Source organism: Cydia amplana, chromosome 11 (assembly GCF_948474715.1).
Source record: "Cydia amplana chromosome 11, ilCydAmpl1.1, whole genome shotgun sequence".
NCBI classification, from domain to species: domain Eukaryota; kingdom Metazoa; phylum Arthropoda; class Insecta; order Lepidoptera; family Tortricidae; genus Cydia; species Cydia amplana.
The window spans coordinates 17,254,020-17,279,576 of NC_086079.1; the positions used below are offsets into that span (position 1 = coordinate 17,254,020).

The 25,557-nt window shown below is 38.3% G+C and overlaps 2 protein-coding genes across 2 annotated transcripts in view; one reads left to right on the forward strand and one right to left on the reverse strand.

Moving 5' to 3' along the window:
- LOC134652347 (tRNA dimethylallyltransferase) overlaps positions 1-25,557 on the forward strand; it is a 282,850-nt gene that overhangs the window by 131,440 nt on the left and 125,853 nt on the right. The window contains exons 2-3 of the mRNA XM_063507519.1: positions 1,640-1,777; positions 5,767-6,182. Of these exons, the coding sequence (XP_063363589.1) occupies positions 1,640-1,777; positions 5,767-6,182 (554 nt within the window). The remainder of the gene's footprint in view (positions 1-1,639; positions 1,778-5,766; positions 6,183-25,557) is intronic.
- LOC134652279 (uncharacterized) lies at positions 13,853-16,809 on the reverse strand. Its single transcript, XM_063507451.1, has one exon. It carries the CDS (start codon positions 16,784-16,786, stop codon positions 13,853-13,855), a length of 2,934 nt encoding a protein of 977 aa, XP_063363521.1. The 5' UTR covers positions 16,787-16,809.

The window sequence follows — 25,557 nt, forward strand, 5'->3', positions numbered from 1 at the left end:
TAGTGGACGCTTTCCATACAAAAAGCCCCATTCCCCTCTTAATATTGACATTAAGGCACCGAGAGTATTAAAAGGGACGGAAGTATCCTCTAAAAATTTAATATTTAATTCTGGCATGCTCCAGTATCCGTTAGGGCAGTTCTATTTTCAACTCGCACACGTCAATAAAGTATTAGTATAAGCAAAGACAAGTCAATAATAAAAACTTTCCATCCCTTGCATTGCGTTGGCGCCAATGAACAAGGTTTCAGGTCCATTTCTTATACGCCATCTAGTGAGTTAACGAAATTAATAAATTCCATGCTTCCCTACAACTACCAAATACCTCTACTGACATATGACCATAAAGTAATGTAACTTATTCAACCGATTCGAACGATAGACCGACCAAGTTAAAGTTGGTGTAAAATAACACGATTTTCACTCATACTTTTATAACTAACACGGGACTTAATCGCGTAAGACTTACCATTAATAAACGTAAGTCTTACGCGATTAATTAACACATTCAGTGCCGAAAACCCGACTATCGGGTATTTTATGATTTCGTTCCCAGTCCCGTGTTAGTTATAAATTATAAAAGCAGGTACAAGTTAAAGCTCTCACCTGGTCACCTTTAATTCTGTGCGTGCGGAATGCAATAAATAGAGAAGCATGGCGGGAAATGATGAAAAAGGCCGTACAACGACCTCAATAACCACCTCTGACAAGAGTATACGACGGAGAAGAAGGGATGGGATCTATCTCAGTTTTAATTTGTATTTCTTCTTAAAATAACACAAGTTGAAATATTTTTATAAATAAATTTGATTTGTTTTACTCTATATTAACAATTCTTTATCACAAATCTGTCTTTGGCACCGCATAAATCTGCGTCCTCGGTGTCAATGGTACAATTATGTAAATGCAGCTAAAAGGTATGAAATGTATGTAAAAGGCACGACCGACTTGCATATTCAGTGGGCTTCGAATTTCAAGATTTACCGTGCGAACTCATTTGGCCTGGAAACTCTGCGGTCATGTCTAAAAATATCTCTACATCTTTCATTGCCTTTTAGATAAATTTTGGGCTTTAAAATTGACACGAACCTGCCGCCAAAAACCGCTCCCATACATTCGAACAGGAAATGAAACTTGGCATTAACATTTTAGCAACGAAAACTATAAAGAAAATCATAGGTATTTTACATATATGTATTAGGCCTGAGTGGACGCTCGAGTTTGGCGTGCAGCGGGGCGGGGCATGCGGCGTGCATGTTAAACAAATGCAAACGTATAGGAGCGGCCTTAGTATACACGCTGCTGAAATTACTTGTGAGCCCGACGCCACGCTGCACGCCCCGCCGAACGCTCCGCTTCGAGCGTCCACTCAGGCTTTACACTTATACATAATTCTTTATTTTACTATAAAATTGAGTGTTACAAATAACATATATAAAACTACTTAAAATTAAATTAAAAACTATACTAATCTAAATTAAAATACACCTAAATAAAGCCCCCGCGGCATCATGCCAAAGATGCTGGCAGCATTCCCTCGCAATACTTATGCGCTGAGAAAGCTGCCAGCTCTCTGGTCACCCATAGTATCAATGAGCTTTTTGAAAACTTTCGACTTCTTTCGACGTCTTGTCGGCAGGTATACAAGGGCCTGGACGTGGTGACAGCGAAGGCGACATCCGCTGAGAGGGCGTTAGCCACCCACCACCTGCTGGACATTTTGGAGCCTCATCAGAACTTCACCGTGGTGGACTTTAGGAACCGCGCGCTGAAGATTGTATCCTTTCATCGTTATAATCACTAAATATGTATATTTCGTTTTAACAAGGATTTAACAGGAGTGACTATCTAGTGAGCATGAAGACATTTTTTCCGCAGTGTTGTATTGATTATTAAAAAAAATATCCAAAAATACAACCTAAAATCTAATAAAATAAATAATCATTTACCTAATATATTGGACTGAGGAGCAATGCTGGTATGTGCACATAACCTGACATAACTTTGTTCTGAAATAAATGTAAATAAATGTTTTTTAAAGTAGGTTTATTGTTGGATTTGTTGGTACATAAGCTCCATCCTACAGTATTTAATTTCAGAATTAAAAGATAGCCTTTCGGTTTAACAGTTTTTCTAGCACGTAAAAATCGCCAAACATATCACTATCAAAACTCCACTCTGTTTGCCTCTGGCGCCGGCGATATTTGCACAGTCTGACATACACTGAGTGAAACAATACGTTTTTACGAACCACTTGTACTGTGGTATTACATGAATTATGCCAATATTTGATGTCTGCACGTGAAATTTCAAGGCTGCGTGTGCGAATGTTATATTATAATGGTAACTGTGGAATGTGTGAAAAGGTTGTATAATCGGCGTATTATCACTACATCTTATAAAACAAAGTCCCCCTCCGCGTCTATCTGTTTGTTCGCGATAAAGTCAAAAACTACTGAACGGATTTTCATGCGGTTTTCACCTATCAATAGAATGATTCTTGAGGAAGGTTTACGTGTATAATTTGTTACGATTCTGTGTAGCCTGTGTGAAGCCGGGGCGGGTCTCTACGTCGCTAGTTAAAAACATGAGTCAACTTTTACCGTTGGATAGAATGAGTGTGTAGAAAGGTTGAGACACAATAGAGACTTCATGCAGCCGGGCTAGCACATGATTGGCGTGACAGTATCTCGCGGCGACATAGACTACCCGTCCCTCTTTTATTAACATAGTTAGAAAAAGACGGGTAGTCTATCTCGCCGCGAGATACTGTCGCGCCAATCATGTGCTTGGTCTACAGATGTTGTGCCTGGAGACCGAAGTGCAATGAGAGTTGGTTAGGAGATGTATATTGCAACTGACATTCGGAACTCCGTAAGCGCGATGTAGAGAATGTATGGCGCTTCACAGAAGGTTCCACTCTTTCTATAGTAGCTTTACTTTAACGCCATCTGTTAGATCTTGTGGCACGACGTTGACAGTGACAGAGACGCCTTAATTTTTTAAATTTAATAAGAAATTTGACACAAATTGACTTAGTCTAGTCCAGTGGTTCCTAACCTGGGGGTAATTACCCCCGTGGGGGTAAAACTGGTATTGGAGGTAATAAGCTAACCTACGTAATATAACAATACAACAAACGTACACGTTTTATTTTTTATTACCATTGGGAGGAGGAGTAAAATCAGGTTCCCTAGTTAGTCATAGGGGTGACCGGACTGAAAAGGTTAGGAACCACTGGTCTAGTCTCACAGTAACCTCAATGACATACGATTACAATTGTCCTTGTTGAAATTTCGAAACAGCCACTTAGCTCCGTATAGGGTTTGCACGACGCGTTCGAAATGTATGGGAAGATCCGCGGATTCGGATCCAGATCCGAATAATTTCATACATTTCGGATCCGGACTGCAAACCCTAGCTCCGTACGCAGGGTCACTCTTACATTAAACAACCGCGGGAGTTACCGCCAAAAATAGTTTTGCTATCTTTAGCTCTACATACCATGTAAATATTTAGTTTTTTATCTTCAAAAAAGCCTGATGATGTGATGATACCTACTTCTCGTTTTGCAAGTTGAACTTTTTTACAAGAAAAAATAAATACCTAAATATTGATATAAAATCAAAAAAGTTTTGACGTCTGTCTTTCAAAGAAAAACGCCGGCACTTTTTGTAACCACAATAGCTATAAACTTCTAATTTTAATTAACAGATGTTATCTTCAATGGTAATATGATGGCTTTTAATCTAATCCTAGACTCAATGCGATTAATCTGTAACAATATGCTTTATCATTCAGTCGTTGGAAAATAGCTCTTCGTACCATGAAATAAGGTAGAGTGCTGCCGCATGATAAAGTTGTAAAGGAGCTGACATTAACAGTTAACTAATTTACTTTATCTAGTGTGATCTCGCGTGTGTCATAGACGTCATAGTCTTAAAAGAGATAAAAAATCGTTCAAAGTACGACTCGAAATAAACGAACAGATAAGATACCACCTAGATATCTATAACATGATGTGGTAATGTGACATAACATAAAAGTAGGTATTTATTGAATTCATATTTATAAATTTTATATAGGTAATGGTAATATTGTAAATCATAGGTAGAAATGAAATGATATGTGTATTTCGATGATGTTATTATTATATAACTAAACTTAGATTATTATATTATTTTCATGACTGACAGTAGTGACAGTGTATTTTTATTTTGACTTTATTTTAAAATTTGTTGATATTGAATTTTACAAAACAAGCTTAAATAGGTTAAGTTAGAAATATATTACAGTAAGATTTGCATGCTGCATAGTCAGTTAAGAAAGATGGGAGTTGAAAATGTGTATTTTAAAGAAAGAACTTGTATATAACCTTTTTCGACGCAAATAAGTGATTAAATGATTAAATTTGTATATATTTAGTTTTAGTACCTAGTAAGAAAAATGTGCATGCTTCTTCAAGTGAAATGTACCTACCCCTCCAAAATTATTGTCCACCTATGTGTATCACTACATTTTTGCAAATAAATATATCTATATTTATCTATATATATATATATATATACAATCTATCTATAAAGGGTTAAACATGTGGAGTGGAAATGCAGGCATTCAAATATTTTTCAAAAATCATGCGTTAAATTTTTCATATTCTCAAAAACTCTAAATTTGAATTGTATTTAGAAAAAACAACTTGGTCGAATGGAGGAATCGGGTTTAGGTCATTGCTTAGCGGTAGGACATCACATTAAACTAAAAAAGCTTTCTTCTCATTGATTGTTTTAAATATTTTTTTAATTGCATGGAATTGTAAAGCTACGGTACGCGATTATGTCCTATAATACTGCTCCTCCAATTCCGTAATTAAATCGTGTAACATCAACTTTCTTCCATTGACGGGTTAAGGTGACATTCGGATGTCAATCGCAACTGTATTACTGTCGTTGTTGCCGTCGCTGTATCTGTCTATTTCCTTGACAAAACGAGTGACGGAGTTAACGTCATATTCGCGGCAGTAATAAGAATAAGTAAATAAAACGTGCCAGTGGACTGTTTTTTTGATAAATTGCGTTATTATCGTTCCCGCATTGCAGTCGCGATTAAAACGGTCAATCCATCGCTGAGTTAATCAAGAAAATTGATAGTGACAGCACTCGTAACAACAATGCTGCTGTGGTCGCAATCCGAATGTAACCTTTATTTACACATGTGTTCATGTTACATAATGTTCTCCTTGTTATATACCATGTTATATAATTATTGTACCTTTATACTCTGAAGGTTTTCTAAATATAGACTGCCGGGAAACATTCTAAATTTAACTTGTCGAAGGTTTCTTTAGCACGTCATAAGACGTTCAATGCAGACGCCATTTTCCAGGCTGTTTACTGACTTGAATTTGTTGATCAGAATTTGTGACGTGGAAAATTTCTTAAAATAAATGACCTACTATAGACTTACACTCAATAATTCGCCTTGAGTTTGTAAGGAAATATATGTTACTTAATCCGCCTTTCATGTTGTTTATGTTTACTAAATTGGGACTCCTGGGAATGGGTCCGTTGGGAGAGTTACCATCTCTTGATCACTTAAGGAACGCCGCAATAGATCACCATATGTATCAGCTTTTTATTAGTCCAAAATATACTTACTCAAATTTTGAAAAATAGTGCAACTCTGCTGAACAAGTGACCAGGGCTCAATTTCCCTACAATGATTTTTTTTACCCAATCTACAAATATGTTCCTTAAAATCACAACCCAGATACAAGAGCTAACAGAAAAAGGAAAAATCCCAATAGTCGTCGGTGGAACAAATTATTACATGGAATCTATTATCTACAACATCCTAGTAGAAGAAGAGTCAGATTCTGAAGAGCTCCTATGGAATAGAAGCACATTAAAAAGAGATATTGACGATGCTGGCCCTAGTGCCGATGACCCGAATGCAAAACATCCAGCCAAAGAGGTAAATAATGAAGTAACATCGGTAGAATCAAACGATGATAGCAAAACTAAACCACAGATTGAAATAACTGATGAAATTGATAAAGAAAAACTAAAATATGAAGTAGATAATGAAAGGCTGTTGACGAATGAAGATATACATTTAAGACTGATGAGCATAGACCCGGTTATGGCGGACAGGTTGCATCCGAATAACAGGCGGAAGATGCTAAGGTAAGTGACTTTTCAATATAATTGCGATTTCTACGCGATCGATCAAGAAGTTCTACGAATACCGCTGACAGGGCAATATGTTTTCACCATATATATCTCTTGTAAAATTTATAGAGCTTGATAGATTGTATCCGTTGCCTACTAATGCAGCTGACTGGACGTCATCAGATACTATCAGTGCCGTAATACCATAAAACTATTGTTTAAAATCGCTCAACTGACTATCCTAAATTGGTTATGTAGCATAATTTCGAAAATCAAAAATCCTAAGTACGAAATTCCTGAAGACAGAACATCGAAAAACAAATTGTCTAATGTACGAAATTTCTAAAGATGCATGTCCTACGGTTAATCAACCTATGTTTTAAATGTCTAAAGTACAATACTGCTAGTGCACGAAAATACTAACGACCTTTTTTCCTACGTCCAGTTGACCTAACTTTAAAATGTATAAATTCCGAAATTTCTGACTACATGTGTCATACGTTTAGCTGACCTAAGTTTAAAAAGTTTACCGTGAAACTGATAATTTTATTTAATATCACCGCTTTTGGTCGTTCATGAAATGTCAAAAGTGAAGTTTCTTCAAACAAAAACGTCACTTTAGACACTTGTATGGGTGGGATATGTGAGTGTTAAACAATTGTTTTTGTTTGAAGAAACGTCACTTTTGACATTTGTATGGATGGGATATGTCAGTGTCAAACAAGTGACATAAGTGACGTTTTTGTTTGAAGAAACGCCACTTTTGACACTTGTTTGACACTGACATGTCCGATCCATATCGTTTCTATGTCTAATATTTGACGTATCTTAAAGTTCGAATAAGGCTGTAAATCAATAGGTAGGTTAGGTTCGTTAGGTAGCTTCAGATGCCCGAATGGCAAACCGCCCAGAAAAAGGAGCCCCGCCTAGCGGGGCTCCGTTGACTCAGGGTAAGAAGGAAAAGTTCTCGGAAATATTGAGTTTCAAAGTACTGTCATTAGGCTTTTTATACGTAGCTATTTTGAGCACTAAACATATTGACTTTCGAAGTATTGTCATTAGGCATCTCGTACAAAGGAATTTTGATTTTCGAAAATGAGATCGTTCGATTAAAAGTGTATTAGGACATGCATCTTTAGGAATTTTGTACATTAGATACAATTACATACAATTAGATTTTCGATGTTCTGTCTTTAGGAATTTCGTACTTAGGATATTTTATTTTCGAAATTATGCTACATAACCCCTAAATTAACTCGAATGTCTTCGTTAAAGTGTAATTATAATTTGAACTACTTATGTACTCAGTTCTGAGACAAATCATGAAAATGGAATAAATTGGAGAAAAAACCTAGACAAAACTATATATGTTGATATTCATACTTTATTACGTACTAAACTTATGGTTGCAGTATTTGACCATAGTTGGGTTGTTTTATGGTGCTTGTTTAAAAGCGCATACAGTTCTTATGGGAGTCGGCACGCCTACGCTGTTCCGAGTTATCCTAGACATCCTAGATATTTAACTATTTATGTCCTAGATACTAAACTGACATCCTCAATTTGTCCGACTGATCTTTAATACTAATTAGTGCAAAATTTAATCCAACTATTATTTCAGTATATGTTTTTATATCCACAAACATCTTAGGTTTACAAATAATAAGTTTTTGGTAAAAATTTAATTTTTGGCACAAGCTTTTATCGCTGACTGTACTTTTCTTACGACAGACAACTAATAGTCATCGAGATAATTCTAAAAACTCCTCACACAATTAGGTTGCGTTGTTTCATCACAGAGTTCCTATGGCCACCTCCTGTCTCCATCATCAGATCAGTTCGACAGTACCATATTATTGTATTGTCATCAGAACTACATACAGCTGCCAATTTTCATGACACGATCCTTGGAAGATGGTTAAATTAGTTACCTTAGATTCCATTACATAGTTACATACAGGTCGACCTAATAAAAGCTTGTTAAAAATCCTCTTTATTGCACAACCTCTGTACATGGAAACAAAATAATACATGAAGACAGAGGTAAACAACAGGCGGCCTTATCGCTAAAGAGCGATCTCTTCCAGACAACCTAGGTTTATGTGTAGCCTGTTTAAATATAAAATAAAACATTTTCTGTCTACCATTTTCAATATCAAAATACGAATTCAAGATATTTACTTCGAATCGAATGTTTTAGTTGAATAATAATAACCTACAAATACGGATACGCAAATAAACCTAGCTTCCGCGTCGCATTCACTCACCAAACGATTCTCCATAAATCAGTTCATTGTAACTAGTTTCATGAATAATCTGTGAGTGACAACTGGCGATACAAATTTATAGACAAACTCAAATTAATGATTATCGCCTTTATTACTTACGTGTTAAAGTGCTTCAGATGTTTCATTTTAAATTAGTAACTTTGTTTGGTTATCTAAGTTAATTAGAAGTAAATGTCAAAGTTCAATTGATTCAGCTGCTCCCAGAGAAACCTTCTTTATATTGATTTCATAGTGACTTGGGTTCTTTTCGAAATGTTTTGTTTTATTCCACGTCATCTGTTTTCTTTTGTGTGATACGGTTTGTTTTGTATCTTTTACATTTCCTGTTGCCTAATATTGTTGATACAATTACTTGTTACTGTTTTGTTGTTGCTTGGTTTTATTTATACCTTCGCCTATACTTATTTTCATACATCGAATTTAAACTGTTGTGTCTCACAACTCATACTAACATTGAATAATTTTACGGTTTAGACTCACTTGTTGTAACACCTAGGCTCTCCGAAATATGTCGCGCGGATGACTTAAAACAAGCGAGTCTAAACCGTAAAATTATTCAATCTTCAATAGTAGTTTATGCAACAGTGATATAATAAGGGTTCTTAAAATTCAAGGGTCGAAGTTACAAAACGAGACGTAGTCGAGTTTTGTAAAAAAAGACCCGAGAATTTTAAGAACCAATTATGAGCTGTTGCATACATTATTTTTTCTATGACAGCTGCAGCAAAAAAAAAAAAAAAAAAAGAGTTATTATTTAAAAAAAATTGAGTTATTATTAAAAAAAAAAGAGTTATTATTGTAAATGAAAACATACCTCTTTCAATCACGGAACTTGTATCTTTAAAAAAAATAAAGCAGTTGTATTATACTCATAAGATGACTGCTAGCAGTCATCTTATGAGCCTATAGACCAATCATTCAAATGACATTGCTTTAGATATCACTGTCAGTCATTTAATTGACACATTTAAGTGCTGGAGTAGAAAAACATCTTTAGGTATAGTTCTCGAGTCGATTGTTTTTGTATAATTGTTACCTATACAGTTTCTCTATTTGTTAACTGATTAGAAGTACAATATTAGAGTATAAGATTTTTTTGTACCAAAGGAGTAAATTTATAACAAGGATAAATAAAAATTATTTATTATTCTCTTCAGTAGGTAGATAATATCATATCATATAGGCTATGTGTTTTTGTAGTTATTAGAAATTGAGACATTATTTTCAATCTTTTTTATTTTATTTACGTGACACAAACCTATTTGGCTGCGTAAAACAGAGCTTCACTAGATTAGTCCTAAAATGAGGATTAGAATATCTTTACAAACGTGAAATGTTTAGCTTATCTTATCTTTCAATATTGTAAATAAGGTTCTGTAATAATTTTCACTTTTTCGCTTTCAGCATTTTCTTCTATGATATCTTACTGTCCGTATGTCCTTCTATCCGTCTGTTACTGAGCAGTATTTGAGCATATATATGACACCGTAAGATCGTGAACCCGTTAGTTTATAATCTAACGTAGGTTAGGTTAGATTATAATCTCCCTACCGGCAGTTTATAATGTAACTAGCGAGATTATAATATGACGAGTGTTTACAATTTTAAGGTGACATATATACAGTTACATCAATTAATATAGTTATCAAAATTAACATTTTTTCTAATAGTTTTTCTACACAAAACATCTTATTTTACGGTACTAAGATTATATTGCACTAAATTTAAAGACTATGCCTTTGAGATGAGGTTACCAAAATTGACAAAATGAATTAAACAAATACATAAATAAATATATATTAATTAATGTCCATAAAGTTCATGATAAATGATACATAATATTAAAAAAAACCTACATTTGTCATATTCAATATTTTACTTAGGTATATAAATTGACCGTCATAAAACCATTCAAACAGAGTGAAGCATAACCAAACATAGCCAACCCTAGCGTACCCCAACAACCCACTAACTAATACCGATCACGATTTAAATAAACCCAGTGGAAACCGCCCAAAAATATCCATACAATCAAATTAATACGCTATTAAACTCGAAGGCCGCGTGCTACGGTGACATAAAACCAAAAACCAGTACCTTTGGATCACATTTACTTGACATTACAAGCTATTGGGAGTTCACATTATGGTGGGCGGCGAATATCACTTCCGCGGGCCTCTGCCCGAATTCAAGGCCCTCAATACGTATTCTTGTTTAATACGCAAACGCTGGCCAAACGAGATAACAGAAAAAATAGCGTAAGAAGACCTCAACCCCTGTGACAAGTGGCCTTACTCTAAAAGCGTAAATATACTGGTTTTTCTACGCCTTGGACTCATTCCACTGCAAAAGCGGCAGGAATGTCACCCTCGTGCTCTGTGTGCCGTGACCTTGGCTCACTACTAGACGTTCATGTGACCATGATTCTTATGGATTTCGCACGAAAATGTTTAAAGACGAAACCTGTATGTTTTTTTTTTCATTGTCCTTCATGTTTAAATGGTTAAGTGTTGGGAAATATTAGATTGTGTCGGAACTAATAGACAAGTTTTTTGCCACGTTGGTGTAGGTAAGCCTCAAATATGTACTTACTGGAAAAGTAGTCAATTTGCTTTACTGTAAAATTAAATGTTACGTGTTAGTACGTTGATACCTATGTTTACCTATCTAATACATAATGTATCATGTATGCTGGAAAAATATAATGAAACATATTATGTTCCATGATTATTCACGTGGACTCAATTTATGTTTTTTCTGGCGCTTTGATCTTTATATCAATGGTTCAATAAAAACTGATGTCGGCTTTATGCTCAAATAAAAATGAACTATGTAGTATATATTTGATAGTCACAATAAATCATGTGTAAAAATTTCATGTACTGTAGTAGTAAGTTTTTTATAGACCGTACAGATAGTTTATTTTTGTACGTTCAGTAGGTGCTGTTGGTATCATTTCAACGCGAAACCCTCTGAGTCATAAAGTTGTCTGTTTTCTATCACCCACTAGAAAATCGTCTAACTTTCAAAGCTATGAGATCTATTGCCGTATTCGAACTTCAAGATATTCACAAGAGACGACACGTACTAGATCCATTCAGGATACGTTATAGTTTAGATTTCAACTAGTTCTCTTTTGCAGTGCAATTCGGGCAAACAATGTCACTTTTACGATAGATCGTGTTAGATATCTATTAGATGTGAATTAGATCTCTAAGTAATATCTTGTGGAAATCGTTCAAGAGTATCTCCAGAATCGCGCAAATGTCAAATTTGACAGGTTAGATCTTAAACATATTGTTATCGTATCTTGGCGATGTCTAAAAGATATCTAATAGATGTCTATTACAAAATCCAAATCGGGCCCTAAGACGTATTTACTTTTGCTCGCCACCGTGAACATTTTCTTTCTTTTTTCCTTGATTGCATGAATATATTGGCCTTTTTTCCGGCCTTACGTAGCATTTTTTATATCTACCTAAATTTTATTTCACATTATTTATTTTAATTTTACGAAACATTTCTCATTCTTTCTAAATAGGCGTTCGTAGCTCTTCGTTCGCCGATTTTACATACATTTCTATAATCCCGATGGTATTAAGCTATCAAAGAAACAGGTTAATATTCATTAATACCGCCGTTTACCGCCTACAAGTTATCTGCTTTGCCCGAAGGTTGACTGGTAGAGAATGCATTTTAGCATTAAGTCCGCCTTTTGTACGTTTGTATTTTCATTTGTGCAATAAAGATTAAATAAAATAAATAAATAAAATTAATAATGACATTATTGCACATGTCCCGCTCGCCAACTGTCACTTATAATTTATAGGTAATTCATTAATATGTCACCGCATCCTTCGCAATTTGCCTGTCGGCCATATTTAAATATGCAAAGCACGGAATAGGTAATGGGTCCTTTTAATAGGATGGCTTCAACAAGATAAATATGTACAAAAATAAACGCCATGAAATATTTTATATGGTAATACCAATCTGTTATAAAATAAGGAATATGAATGAATATCATAGCATAAAAAATGTTTGGTCCTCTGTCAGGATTGCGGGGGACTTGCCGAGTGGCAGGGGTTTTTTGAAACCTCAACTAACCACTGGAAGCTAATAGCTAAAAGTTTGGAGTTTTCCAGACGAAATCACGAAAGGGAAGATTATGATACTAGGCGTATTGTGACGAAATAAGAGGCTTTTGGCCCACGAAAGGTTTTTAAACAAGACTTTTGTCAGGGTCAGAGAGGATATTAAATCTTTTCATAAATCTTTTTTTTTTTCATTTGACAACCATCGATTTCGACGCACTTACATGCATCTCCCCCGCAGCCTGCGGGTGACGCAGTTACCATGCGAGTAACTGCGGCGAAATATCGGGAGCTCGAAAACAATATAAAAGGTAATCACGGTCCATGTCCCGGTCGATATAAGTAAGTCTAACGTTAATGAGTACATCATGTGACTAATTAACAGTGATGTGTATTAGTAACATCATAAAAACTAAACCACCAAATTGGTCGTTAGACGCGTGGGCACCCGAGTCGGGTTACGCGATAACCCGAATTATTTATTATGTGATTATTAAACAGACAGCCCTACAGGGCTGACAGGGTTGCCACATACGATCCTAGAAAATGAATGTCATAGATAAAAATATATTTAAAGAACACCTTATATAGGTACATATGTCATGCCATAAAATGCTGCTTGCCATTAAAAGTCACGCGAACCGGCCATCGCCATCTGGTAGTTTAGTAGGTACTAGACATATGTAGACATAGATAGATATATTATGGTAGGTACTTATAGGGTCATGCCAAGTTTTTTGTTAAGGGCCACTCAGCTATAACAGAAAGTTGAGAGTTCAGAACAACTGACAGTGTGATATCGTCCGGCGGACTGATAAACACAATCAAATCCCTTAAAATACAGGTGAATTTTGAACGCAGAGTATGGCTGGTGATTTTTGTTACCCTGTATAAGGATGTCGTTTCAAAATGGCGGGTTAGCGAGACTCTAAGTTTTCGTCATAAAACTAACATAATTGGGTCAAAATTCTTTTCGTTGTCATATTTTTTGTCCCCAAAAAATTGTAGTTGTATTTAATAATTGTTGATGTATAATTATTATTATTTAGCTTGTATGTAAATTCAATGTTGACGTGTAAAAGTGCCCTTGTGGCCTGTTCAAGCTTGGATGTCTTGAGTATTAAATAAAAATCGCAGATACTTAAAAAGCTTCTAATTCTGGTTCCACAGAGGTACTTAAGATTACATTGTATGAAAATATATTTTGCGAGTGTGACGCGCACATGAGCGTGTATCTCAGAGCCTAATGGTTCGCTAGGCGTCTATAGAGACGGCGGGGGGCGCGGCTGATGGGCCAACTGGTTTAGTGGCGTACGGTCCCCGCTTCCCCTTCGTTGGTAGGAGCCGCAACATCCTGGGGGCCCTTGGAGGCGTCAGCCTTCAAGGCTTCATGAGTGTCGTCCAGCAGTGGGCAGAGGTACTTCACACCTCGTTTATAAGTGCCCGTTACTGTGGCAACTTCGGCCACTCGCGAAATCCCGTCGGCGCCAGGAAACAATTTGGCGATTCGTCCAAGCCGCCAGTGTAGGGGAGGAGTATTCTCTTCCTTGATGAGGACCAGGTCACCCAGTTGAAGATCTCGTCCTGGAACACGCCACTTCGTCCGTTGTTGGAGCTCGCAGACGTATTCCAATTGCCAGCGCCACCAGAAGTGCTGTCTTAATGCCTCGAGCCTCTGAAACCTATCTAAACGGTTTGGGTTTATATCCGCGAGGTGGGGCGACGGCAACGAAGTGAGCGCGCGGCCGATGATGAAGTGACCTGGGGTTAAGGGTTGGAAATCGTTTGGTGAGGACGACAAAGGACATAAAGGACGACTGTTAAGGATAGATTCTACCTGACTAAAGAGAGTTGCCAATTCTTCATAGGTTAAATGAGCGTTACCTAATATACGATTGAGGTGAAATTTTGCCGATTTGACTCCTGCTTCCCACAAACCACCAAAGTGAGGAGCATATGCCGGTTGGAATTTAAATTGTATTCCCTCATTTGCTGCAAAATTGCAAACCGTGTCTGAGTTTGAAGTAAGGTAATCGCTAATTTCCTTGGCCGCTCCTACAAAATTACGTCCATTATCGCAGAATATTTCGCGAGGTCGCCCTCTACGAGAGATAAAACGTCGCAGTGAAAGTATGAACGAATCCGTCGACAGCGTGCTTACTGCCTCTAAATGCAAACATTTGTACCGGAAACAAACAAATATAGCTAAATAGCACTTTGTTATTTTGCAACCTCTGCCATGCCTGTCCGTAATCATAAAGGGACCGGCGAAGTCTACGCCGACACTAATAAAGGGAAAATCAGGCGTTACGCGCTGAGAAGGCAGAGCGCCCATCAAAGGAGCAGAAGTGTTGCCAGCTGCGCGGCGACAGGTGACGCATTGTTGCGATACGGTGCGCGCAAGCGTGCGCCCCGATACGGGCCATACCGTCTCGCGAACGGCGGCTAGAAGCAGCTGAGGAGGAGCGTGCAGGAGACGGATGTGTTCCTGTTGAAACAGCAATCTAGTCAATCTATGTTTAGAGTGTAACAGCATTGGGTGGCGTTTGTCAAATGGATAAAACGACGAGGACAGACGTCCACCAACTCTGAGAAGCTTGTCGTCTTCATCGTAAAATGGGTTCAATGATAAAATAGGGCTTTTAGGGCCTAGAGGTTGCTTGTCACGCAACAAATTCAATTCAAGGGGGAAACTAGCCTGTTGTGACAAAGCGACCAGTTTTTTAAACGAAACCTCGAGCTCCTCAGGTTGTAGCACACCCGTAGTTTTATTGGATGAAGGGCGGCAGTTATGCGCAAACCTAAGCATATACGCTACCGCACGTTGTAAATGTGTAAGTTTCGAATATCGATCGAAATCAATAACATTGTTTTTTTGCGAATCGTCAGTAATCGCGACGTTAACCTTTAGCTCGGGTAAATCGAGTTCCGAGTTTGAGGAAAACTGAGGCCAGTTATTTTGTGGCTCGTATAAGAAAGATGGCCCGGTCCACCACATGTGCAAATCAGGTAAGCGACGCGCTTCGACCCCTCTAGATGGGTAGTCAGCCGGATTTAACGCGGTTGGAACGTGACGAAACTCACTGCCATCGGTGAGTTCTAAAATATGAGGCACGCGATTGGCAACAAACGTTTTTAATTTGGTTTGATTAGTTTTAAGCCATGCGATTACAATTGACGAGTCAGTCCAATAAAATTTCTGCGCAATCTGGCAGCGCAACGTCTTAGAAACAGCTGACGCGAGCTGCGCGCCTAGAAGGCAAGCGCATAATTCCAATCGCGGAATAGTCGTAGCCTGGACCGGCGCGACCTTGGCCTTGGCGCACAGCAACCTGACTACAACATCGCCCTTCTCATTAGTGGACTTTAAATAAATACAGGCCGCGTATGCAACTGAGCTTGCATCACAAAAGACGTGCATCTCGATATGCGTCGGCGAGTCGCAAAGTACATTACGAGGTATTTGGAGCGAAGTTAAAGACGCTAACCCGTTAACAAAGTCCTGCCAAGACTCGTTTATGTAACTCGGCACGGGAACATCCCAGTCGATTTTTTCAATCCATAATTTTTGAATTAAAACTTTAGGTATAATCGTCAGCAAACACAAGAGGCCTAGGGGATCAAATATTTTACACGAGTCCGATAAAATTGAACGTTTCGTAGGGTGGCCGTCCTTGGCAGAGTATTGAGTAGGAAAATGAATGACATCTGCCTCAGAGTCCCAGCCCACTCCTAGCGTGTGCGACGACGAGCTAATGATCAAGCTGCCTTTATTTTCACCTACACTATCGTTTTGTGAGTCATGCAAAATTGACGGTAAATTTGTGCGATATTTGCGCAAGGGAAAACAACCAGCTGCCAGCGCACGCTCAACCGACTCTTTAATATAACGCAATTTCTCCTCTGTGTCTGATCCCGTTAATAAATCGTCAACTAAAAAATCATTTTGAATGATGGTCTTAATTTTTTCATCTGCACATTCCTCGCCCAACTGCCACAAACAGCGTGTACTCAAAAAACTAGCACTTGAAAATCCGTAAGTGACCGTGTTAAGCCTTAAAGTTTTTAAAGGCTCGTTCTCATTGGAGCGCCAGAGGATTAATTGTAAATCGCGGTCGCATTCCTGAACCAGGACCTGCCGATACATCTTAGCGACATCCCCAGTTAAAACATATTTGTAAGTACGAAACCTCAGAAGAATGTTAAACAACGAATCTTGGATCGTCGGCCCAACCATCTGTAGGTCGTTTATAGAATAGCCAGACGTAGTGGGGGCACTGCCATTGAAAACGACCCTTAATTTTGTAGATTCGCTGGAGGGCTTTTGCACAGAATGATGTGACACAAAAAAAGAAGGATCCGGAATGTCAGAATCGGACACAGAGAGATGGCCTAATTCGGCATATTCATTTATAAATTGCTGGTAAGCTGTTTTCAAATCAGGGTTGCGTTTGAATCGTTTCTCTAATGCAAAGAACCGTTTTTTAGCAAATCGATACGAATCCCCTAAACAATCGGGTTCCGTAACTAATGGCAAACGCACGTGAAACCTACCGTTATCGTCACGATAAGTGTGAGTGACAAAGTGTTGCTCACATTCCGCCTCTAAATCGGTAAACGGTTGACTAGGTTGGGGCACCTGCTCCAGCTGCCAGAATTTGGTAAGCGAGTCGTCGAGATTATCACTTGTGTACAAGTGATTGCATTGTAAAGAGGAATTGAACGACTTATCGTTTAACATTGAAAATGCATTGTACTTACTTACCACTAACCAACCTAGTTTCGATTTGCGCAAAACAAGCGAATCGTGCCCTATGTCAATTTGCTGACCTTCAACCAGACTCCAAAAAACGTCACCGCCAAGTAAAATATCTACAGGTCCGGGCTGATTAAAATTAGGATCAGCGAGCGTTTTATTACGTGGCCACTGGACGCTCGACACATCGACATACTCTAGTGGCAAAGTGCTATTAATTACAGGCAGCGCTAAACATGCGATATCGAATTTAGATTTTTTATCATGTTTAGACCGAATTTGCACAAAGCAGCGCTCCGGATTACTAGATATAGGAACGTCGGACAATCCGAAAAGCTTGGAATTACTGGGCAGCGGTGCGAGTTGCAATTTCTGTTTAAAACTGCTTGTAACAATAGAAGGCATGCTTCCGCAATCTAAAAACGCGCGCGCTGTTACATAATCATTAATAGCCGGGCTATATATGTCTATGTACGCGGTAGGCAAGAGTATTTGATTTGAGCGCGACACGGTCACATTCGACGACAGCACGAGCTCGGGCTCCGAACGCGGCGGAGGCGCATCTACGGGCGCAGCGGCAACCTGAGGAGTCTCCCTATGCAACAAAGTATTATGGCGCTTCTTACAAGTGTGACACGGAGCTACTCTGCAGCGATGAGAAGTGTGCCCCTTCCGCAAACAGTTGAGACAAAGGCGTAACCTTGACGCTCCGGAGATCCGGTCTTCAACTGGCAGGGACAGGAATGACGAGCAATCGTAAATCCGGTGCTCGCCGCTGCAGAACACACAGGCAGGAGGAGAGGCCGAGGCCGAAGCAGCAGGAGTGGCTGAAACCGCAAAACATTTGGTGCTAGACTTCTCGCGTTTATTATGAGGCGAGGCAATAGGTTCGCGTTTATTATTATTATTAGTGATAGGCTTATCAGATTTATTACGCTGAACCGATTCCAAAACATCCGCACGTCCCTTTAAAAAGCGATTAAAATCGGCCAATGACGGCATAACGTCATTTGAAAATGAATTACCTTTAAATTCCTCCCATTTTAAACTCGTATTACTATCAAGTTTATTCGCGACCATATGTATAAGAAGCGTGTCCCACTTATCAGTGGGCTGGCCCAACGTATTTAAAGCCCGTAGGTTTTTGGACACATGATCCACTAAATAGCGCAAGGACTTTGCCGATTCGCGACCAATCTGTTGTAAGTTAAACAATGAGTTTAAATGGTTGCTAATCAGCTGTTTTTTGTTGTCATATCTCTCGCAGAGTAGACGCCATGCCTCAGCGTAATTATTGTCCGACACTTCTAAATTACTTATCACCTGAGCCGCTTCACCGTCCAAATAAGAATTTAGATAGTGAAATTTGTGAATCGGCTTGATGTGGTCGGAACTGTGAATGAGTGAATCAAATGTGTCTCTAAATTCGAGCCACTTAAAATACGAACCATCGAAACTAGCGATTTTAATCACAGGCAAACGAAAATTTAAACCGTTGCAAACATTGTCATGACCACAGTTACTTTGAACTTCAGACTTTACGCTGGCGAAATCAGATCTTTCGGCTATCTTATCGATAATTTTCTGCGCCGTTGCAATAAGAGAAATAAAATCATTTTCCATCTCTTCTCTTATGTCAATTTCGGACTGCATATCAGATGTAGTCGCAATTTCTATTTGAGTTTGGATCTGGTCGAATTGTGTGAACATATTACGAAAACGATCCAACTTCAACGAAAGTTCGTCTACATCTTTCGAGGAAATATTTTCCTGAGCATTCAATTCCACAATGTAATTTTTAAATTTAGTAATACGCCCCTTAATGGACGTTCTAGTAGGAATCAACGTAGCCATTATATGAAAAAGATCCGATTTCAATTAAAAAACAGCGAATGAGGAAATGAGAAATCAAAAATAAAATATTGGAATAAATACGTAAATTTTTCCGGCCTATGTTCACAGTCACAGTGGTTGGCTCGGTCGGCAACAGTGCTATGCGGAATGCAGGAGTCAGCGGAAAACGCACCGCAGCTGCAGCTGAGTAGTGGCTGTTGCCGGGAGCGATGCGACCGGTTCTTATCTGTAACACGGTGAACACTTGTGTTACTATGGAATGCAATGGAATTTTTTGCGTTGAGATTTAACTGTGCGTAATTAGTAAAATCGCTAGACAGTATTCTATATAGCACAAAGTGGGAGTATGCTTTATGAAATAACGGAATGTTTAAATTAAGCTGAAGAAATTAACTAATAAGAATGTCACTCAAATAAGCGTTCTGTTCTTTAATAGTTTTAAATGCTTAAATGGCCGTAAAAGGCTATGGTTTTTAATTAGGCTTTAAAGCAGCGATCAGATTATTTCACTGACACTAGCTATTAAATGAGGATACGTGCTAAAAAATGTTTACGTCACTAGTGCAATAAAATGGCATACAATTAAACTTAAGCACGGCAAAGGGTGAAGACGGCAAAGCTAAATAGTCAAGTAGGTGGAGGATAGTACGAGCAGAAAAATAGGAAATATGAAGGAATGGTGCACTTCCCTTGCTAAACCTTGGCTGCGGCGGCGTAGTTCTGACCGGCGGCGGGCTTGAAGTAAGGGTGTCTGCAGCTTCCAAAATGGCGTCGTAAATCTCCGAATATATATTTGTACACTGCAACTGGCGTCGTGGATAGGTACAATAGGCGTCGTAAGTCCAGAATACTGCGTTGACGCCGGGATGTCCAATTTCTGCCACGTTGTAGCTGTCGTGACCTTTGCTCTCTTCACACGTAGAAATTCCGTTCGACTCGGACAGAAGCAATCGTTGCGTATTAATCACGTCGGGGTCACCATGTGGCGAGCTTGGATGTCTTGAGTATTAAATAAAAATCGCAGATACTTAAAAAGCTTCTAATTCTGGTTCCACAGAGGTACTTAAGATTACATTGTATGAAAATATATTTTGCGAGTGTGACGCGCACATGAGCGTGTATCTCAGAGCCTAATGGTTCGCTAGGCGTCTATAGAGACGGCGGGGGGCGCGGCTGATGGGCCAACTGGTTTAGTGGCGTACGGTCCCCGCTTCCCCTTCGTTGGTAGGAGCCGCAACAGGCCTATTTGCTGAATAAATGTTGAAGTTGAAGTTGAAGTTGAAGTATGACGGAGTGGAGCTTTTTGTATGAGGTTAAATATCGTTTTTAATTTTTCCCGTGTGAATTATAAATATTATAATCTACAGCTAGAAAAACATGCAATCGCACTGGACTTTTTATATTTATTTAAAAAAATACAAAATATATGCGTGACAGAGTGGTCATAAAAAAGACAACGAAAATATATTTTGACCCAATTGCGTAAATTTCTGTTACAAAAATATGTACATAATGTCAAGTATCTACCTACTTAAATGCTTTCAAAACATGTCGCCAAATCTCCAAATAAGTAACTGATAAAAAAGCGATATTTTCTCAACAACACAAACAGTAAAGTAGAGCATGAATAGTGTCGTAGGTCAAGACTGAATTTAGGCCGCCGATCCAATCCAACGGATGTCGGATTGTGTTACACTTATAATATATGTACCTACATTCATTCAGTAAAAAGCGAAACGAGTCAATAGGAGACAAAGTGACCTGTTTTATTGCTCTTTGGTGTAGTTCTAAATTTAGTCAATCAATTTGTGTTGGATGATAAAAATTGACAATAGGTATTACGTCCGCGATCTTGCTAGAATGCCTCTTATTTTCTGAATAATATCGAGCAATCATTGAAATTAGTACCTACCTAAATGTATATAAGTACCTATATCAATATTTCCCTCAAATAAAAAAAAATGTGGACAGTATCGACCGTTATTTTTGTAATCCTAAAGAACGAGCTAAGGAACTAATTTACCAACTCTTAATTCCTAACTATACCTACTTTTTTAACCCCTGACGCAAAAAGAGGGGTCTTACAAGTTTGACGCCAATGTCTGTCTGTGTATCAGCTCTTTTCCAAAATAATTTAAGACATTCTTGGCCATAAAATGGTTTATGATTGGCGTAGAGTTTTTTTTTTAAATTTTATAATTTAATAGTTATTAATGAAATTAATACCTAAACATACTTAATCTAATTAAAAACTACTAACCGCAAAGAAAATTTTTCATCAATCATATTATCTGTATCTAATCTAACGGAGGCAGCCCTGGTGTGTCGCGTTTGTGGAATTCAGCCGCGTACTTTATTCCGCGTTGTACTACGCAATGGCGCCAGTAAGGCTGTGGCCATTCATACGAGGAGCGGAGATTCCGCTGAAATATATGTAGAGATTAGCTTGGAATATTTGTAAATCTTAGAATAAAGTTACAATTTTTATAATTTAAAATTATAGAATAATCGCATTATATATGGACTAACGGACAACGAACAGTCTAAAAGTCTAAACTATTAAAGATAGGACCTTAAAATTAGAGATATACATGTTCTATACGGAGAAAGGATTCGCGGGTCTCTGAATGAAGGTTACATTTCCGAAAACTAGTACATAGTAAAAATGTGACTTTAGTAGCTTTAATACGCATGAAGTCGCGAGCCGAGGCTAGTACACTCAAGGTATCGACACAGATGTAGTGTCGAAAATATGTAGACGCTACCTTAAGACAAAAGTGGACGACCGCCCCTAAACCGCATTGTTCGGTAAAAAAATTAGTCCCCATTTTCCTCTCAGGACAAAACAGATTTAGTTAGTTAAGACTAATTGTATGCTGACAACTTTCTTCTATAATAAACGAAATTGAGTTTGCTAGCGGTTCGCCTCCAACAAAGCTTAGTCGAGAACTCGAGATTCGCTCCTAAAACCGCTCCCGCGCCCGTTTCTGCTCGACCACAGCCTTACCTGTTGCCATGCCGGCCTCGCGGCTTATCGAGCTTCCGCCTGCGATACGCAACGTCCCGGGTTCGATCCGATGGGAAAATGGGGTCAAGATGGGCATTACTGAGACCACATATTCCTTTGTTTGATACTGAGGGTATATGTGACGAGTGTGTCACAATGTACACGATTTCAGAGTCACACGAATCTATAATATAGCGGCGACCTTTACGAAGTTACCAGTGGCGGATTAGCCACGTGGCAAAAGTAGGAAATGCCACGGGCCCCGCGGTTTGGGGGCCCCGCGGTTTGAGGGCCCCGCGGTTTGGGGGCCCCGCGCACCTACGAGTACGCATTGTGGCCGTAAAAACCCTAAGTTTCACTTCGTGTGACAAAATTAAAACAATCCATTGGCCCCATGATAGGATTTGCTACAGGCCCCGCGCTGGTTTAGGGCTCATTTAGACGGGGCGAGAACTCGCATGCGAGTTTCATTAATTGTTATTCGAAATGATTATTTTTTAGGTATATTTGATTAATGATGAGGAAATTGATATTCCGATGTATATACTTCTTTTGTGTTTTTTATTTATTTATTTGACATTTAGATTTCATTCTAGAAACATTCTAGACTAGTATTTTTTATACATTTTTTTTCATGTTTGACGATCCTTTTGTGAAATTCTTAAATTTGTGTTTAATTTGATTTGTATAATAATCCAATATTCTTATGGAATAATAACATCAATAAATTGCTCTGATAATTAGCTTAAGATAATTTATAAGTATGTTACGATTCATAAGTGCTTGTTGCTAGGCCTACATGAATAAAGTATATTTTGACTATTTGACTATTTGACATTACATTGCGTCATTTTATCGGTCGGCTGAATTGACGTAACCTCAATCGTGCGCAATGTAACTAAAATCTTATACGAGTTCGCGCGACGTCTAAAATGAGCCCTTAATCCGGCACTGAGGGGCTACTACCGCGATAACCGAAAATCGCAAATTGCGGGGATCTTTCTCTTTTACTCCAATGAGGGTATAATTGGAGTGACAGAGACAAATGCCCGCGAAATGACAAATTTGCGAACTTCGATTTTCGCGGTTATAGCTCTGGAAGTTACGCTCACATTTTATTTCAAAACGACGCGACGTTCTGATTTAAAATGAAATTATCTTGTGAAATAGCAAGTTATTTCAGAAGTTATGAATACAAAACTTGTAATCGCTTTTTAGCAACGAAAACGAATACTAGATATACATGTTACGTAGATGTTCATGCCAACTATGCATAAATTAAAACATGAAACCAATTGCCTAAAAAACTTACGCTCGAACATTCGATAATCGGGTAAATGAAACTAAAACCCCCATTATCAAATATATTTATTTTGCATAAAATATGGTACAAAAGATGGACTTAGCAACTAAGAAGTACATATCATGCATACTTCACCAGCAACTAGCTGGCATGCAAAAACACAAACACTAGCTATGCTACAACTACTTATATATTATTATGAAGCATGGTATCTTATTAAAATTGTCTTATTATACGAAGTACCATCGCCCACACTGTTAACGGATAGTTCGTAAACCTTATTTCAAATGGCATAAGGTCCACCGACGGACAGTTAGAGCGGTTTCGCACTACGTCCGATCCGAATCCGATCCGAACCCGTGAAAGTATGGTCCGAAGTAGCCGTAGAACTATTTCTATGGTCATTTACGCTCTAGATCCGTCTGATTTCTTTCCGGCTACTTCGGACCATATTTTCGCGGATTCGGATCGGATTCGGATCGGACGTAGTGCGAAATCGCTCTTAAGAGTGTTGCTGTTGCTAATCTAACCTAACATATTCGTAGTACGCCCAAAATGTATAATATGATAAAATACGTTGGCCTTCGTCCTTCGGCGCGTCCTGCGGTATTCACAACAACCATCTACAGTCCGTCTAACGGTGGTATTCCATCTGTCCAATATCTTTGGTCCAATGTCACTGCGTCTCACTCTCTCATTAAGCAACGTGTGAGACAAAATACACATTGGTCAAAGAAATTGGGCAGGTGGAATATACCACCCTCAGCTAACTTAGCACCAATTTGAATAGAACAAAGGGGTGTCATTAATTCATTATAAACGTCGTATTTTTATAGAAATTTGACAGTAATGATGACATTTTCACACTTTGTCACAGCAAATGCCTTGCAGAGTTAGGTTGATCCGACTTTACAAATGCGATCCTGGATAAAACCGTCATTCATAAAGTCCTATGTCTAATTGTCTATGTATGATCAATTGGCAAGTTAACATTTTAAAGTTAATATTGATTTAAGTATCACAAAACATTGACGTAGTTAACGTTTTTACAAGCTTTTTTAATGTATTTCGAATTAAATTAAATTTGAAAAACCCTGAAAACTATATTTTTATTATGTTTAACTTTCATTCAAATCAATGTTTTCTACAAAATGTTGTAATTGAAGGTGCCTATGAGAAATTGAAACAGTAATTTATTTTTATGTAGGTACCGAAATTTGCAAATTGCGGGGATCTTTCTTTACTCTAATGAAAGCGTAATTAGAGTGACAGAGAAAAATGCTCGCAATTTGCGAACTTCGATTTTCGCGGTTATACGAGGGGTGTTCAAAATATTCTCGGTATGAGAATGAAAACAAACAAGTACGAAAAGTTTGATATTTTTATTTTTCAATATACTCCCCCCCTATGTTCATACACTTAAAAGATCGATCAATTATTTTTTTTAATCCTGCATAAAAATATTTTTTATCTTTGGTGTAAAAATGCTCCTCCACTGCCGCCTTCAATGCTTCATCATCGGAAAATTTATTTCCACGCAGATCCTTTTTAAGATTGGGGAACAAAAAGAAGTCGCTGGGGGCTAAGTCCGGACTATACGGTGGGTGAGTAACAGTTTCAAACCCACATTCAACAATAGCTGCCTTGGCAATATGAGCAGTATGGACGGGGGCGTTGTCATGCAGAAGCATAACACCTTTGGTTAACTTTCCTCGCCTCTTTTCTTTGATTGCATCCTTTAATTGACGTAGAATGTTAGCGTAGTACTGTCCTGTGATATTTACACCTTTTTCTTTATAATCGATCAGTAATACTCCGTCACAATCCCAAAATATCGTGGCCATGACCTTGCCAGCTGAAGGGATGACCTTGAACTTCTTGGGATGAGCTGAACCCTTAATGTGCCACTGCATGGACTCTTGTTTACTCTCTGGGTCATAATGATGAACCCAGGTTTCATCTCCAGTAACTATTCTTTGCAGCACCTCATCAGGATTTTCACCGCACAGGTCAATAAAATCGGAACAACAAGCTACACGCATGTCTTTTTGAAGCCGAGTCAGCATTCGCGGAACCCATCTTGCACTT

Bases quoted from the DNA above. Each gene is read 5' to 3' on its own strand.
- LOC134652279 (XM_063507451.1), bottom strand. From the start codon at position 16,786: ATGGTTGGGCCGACGATCCAAGATTCGTTGTTTAACATTCTTCTGAGG.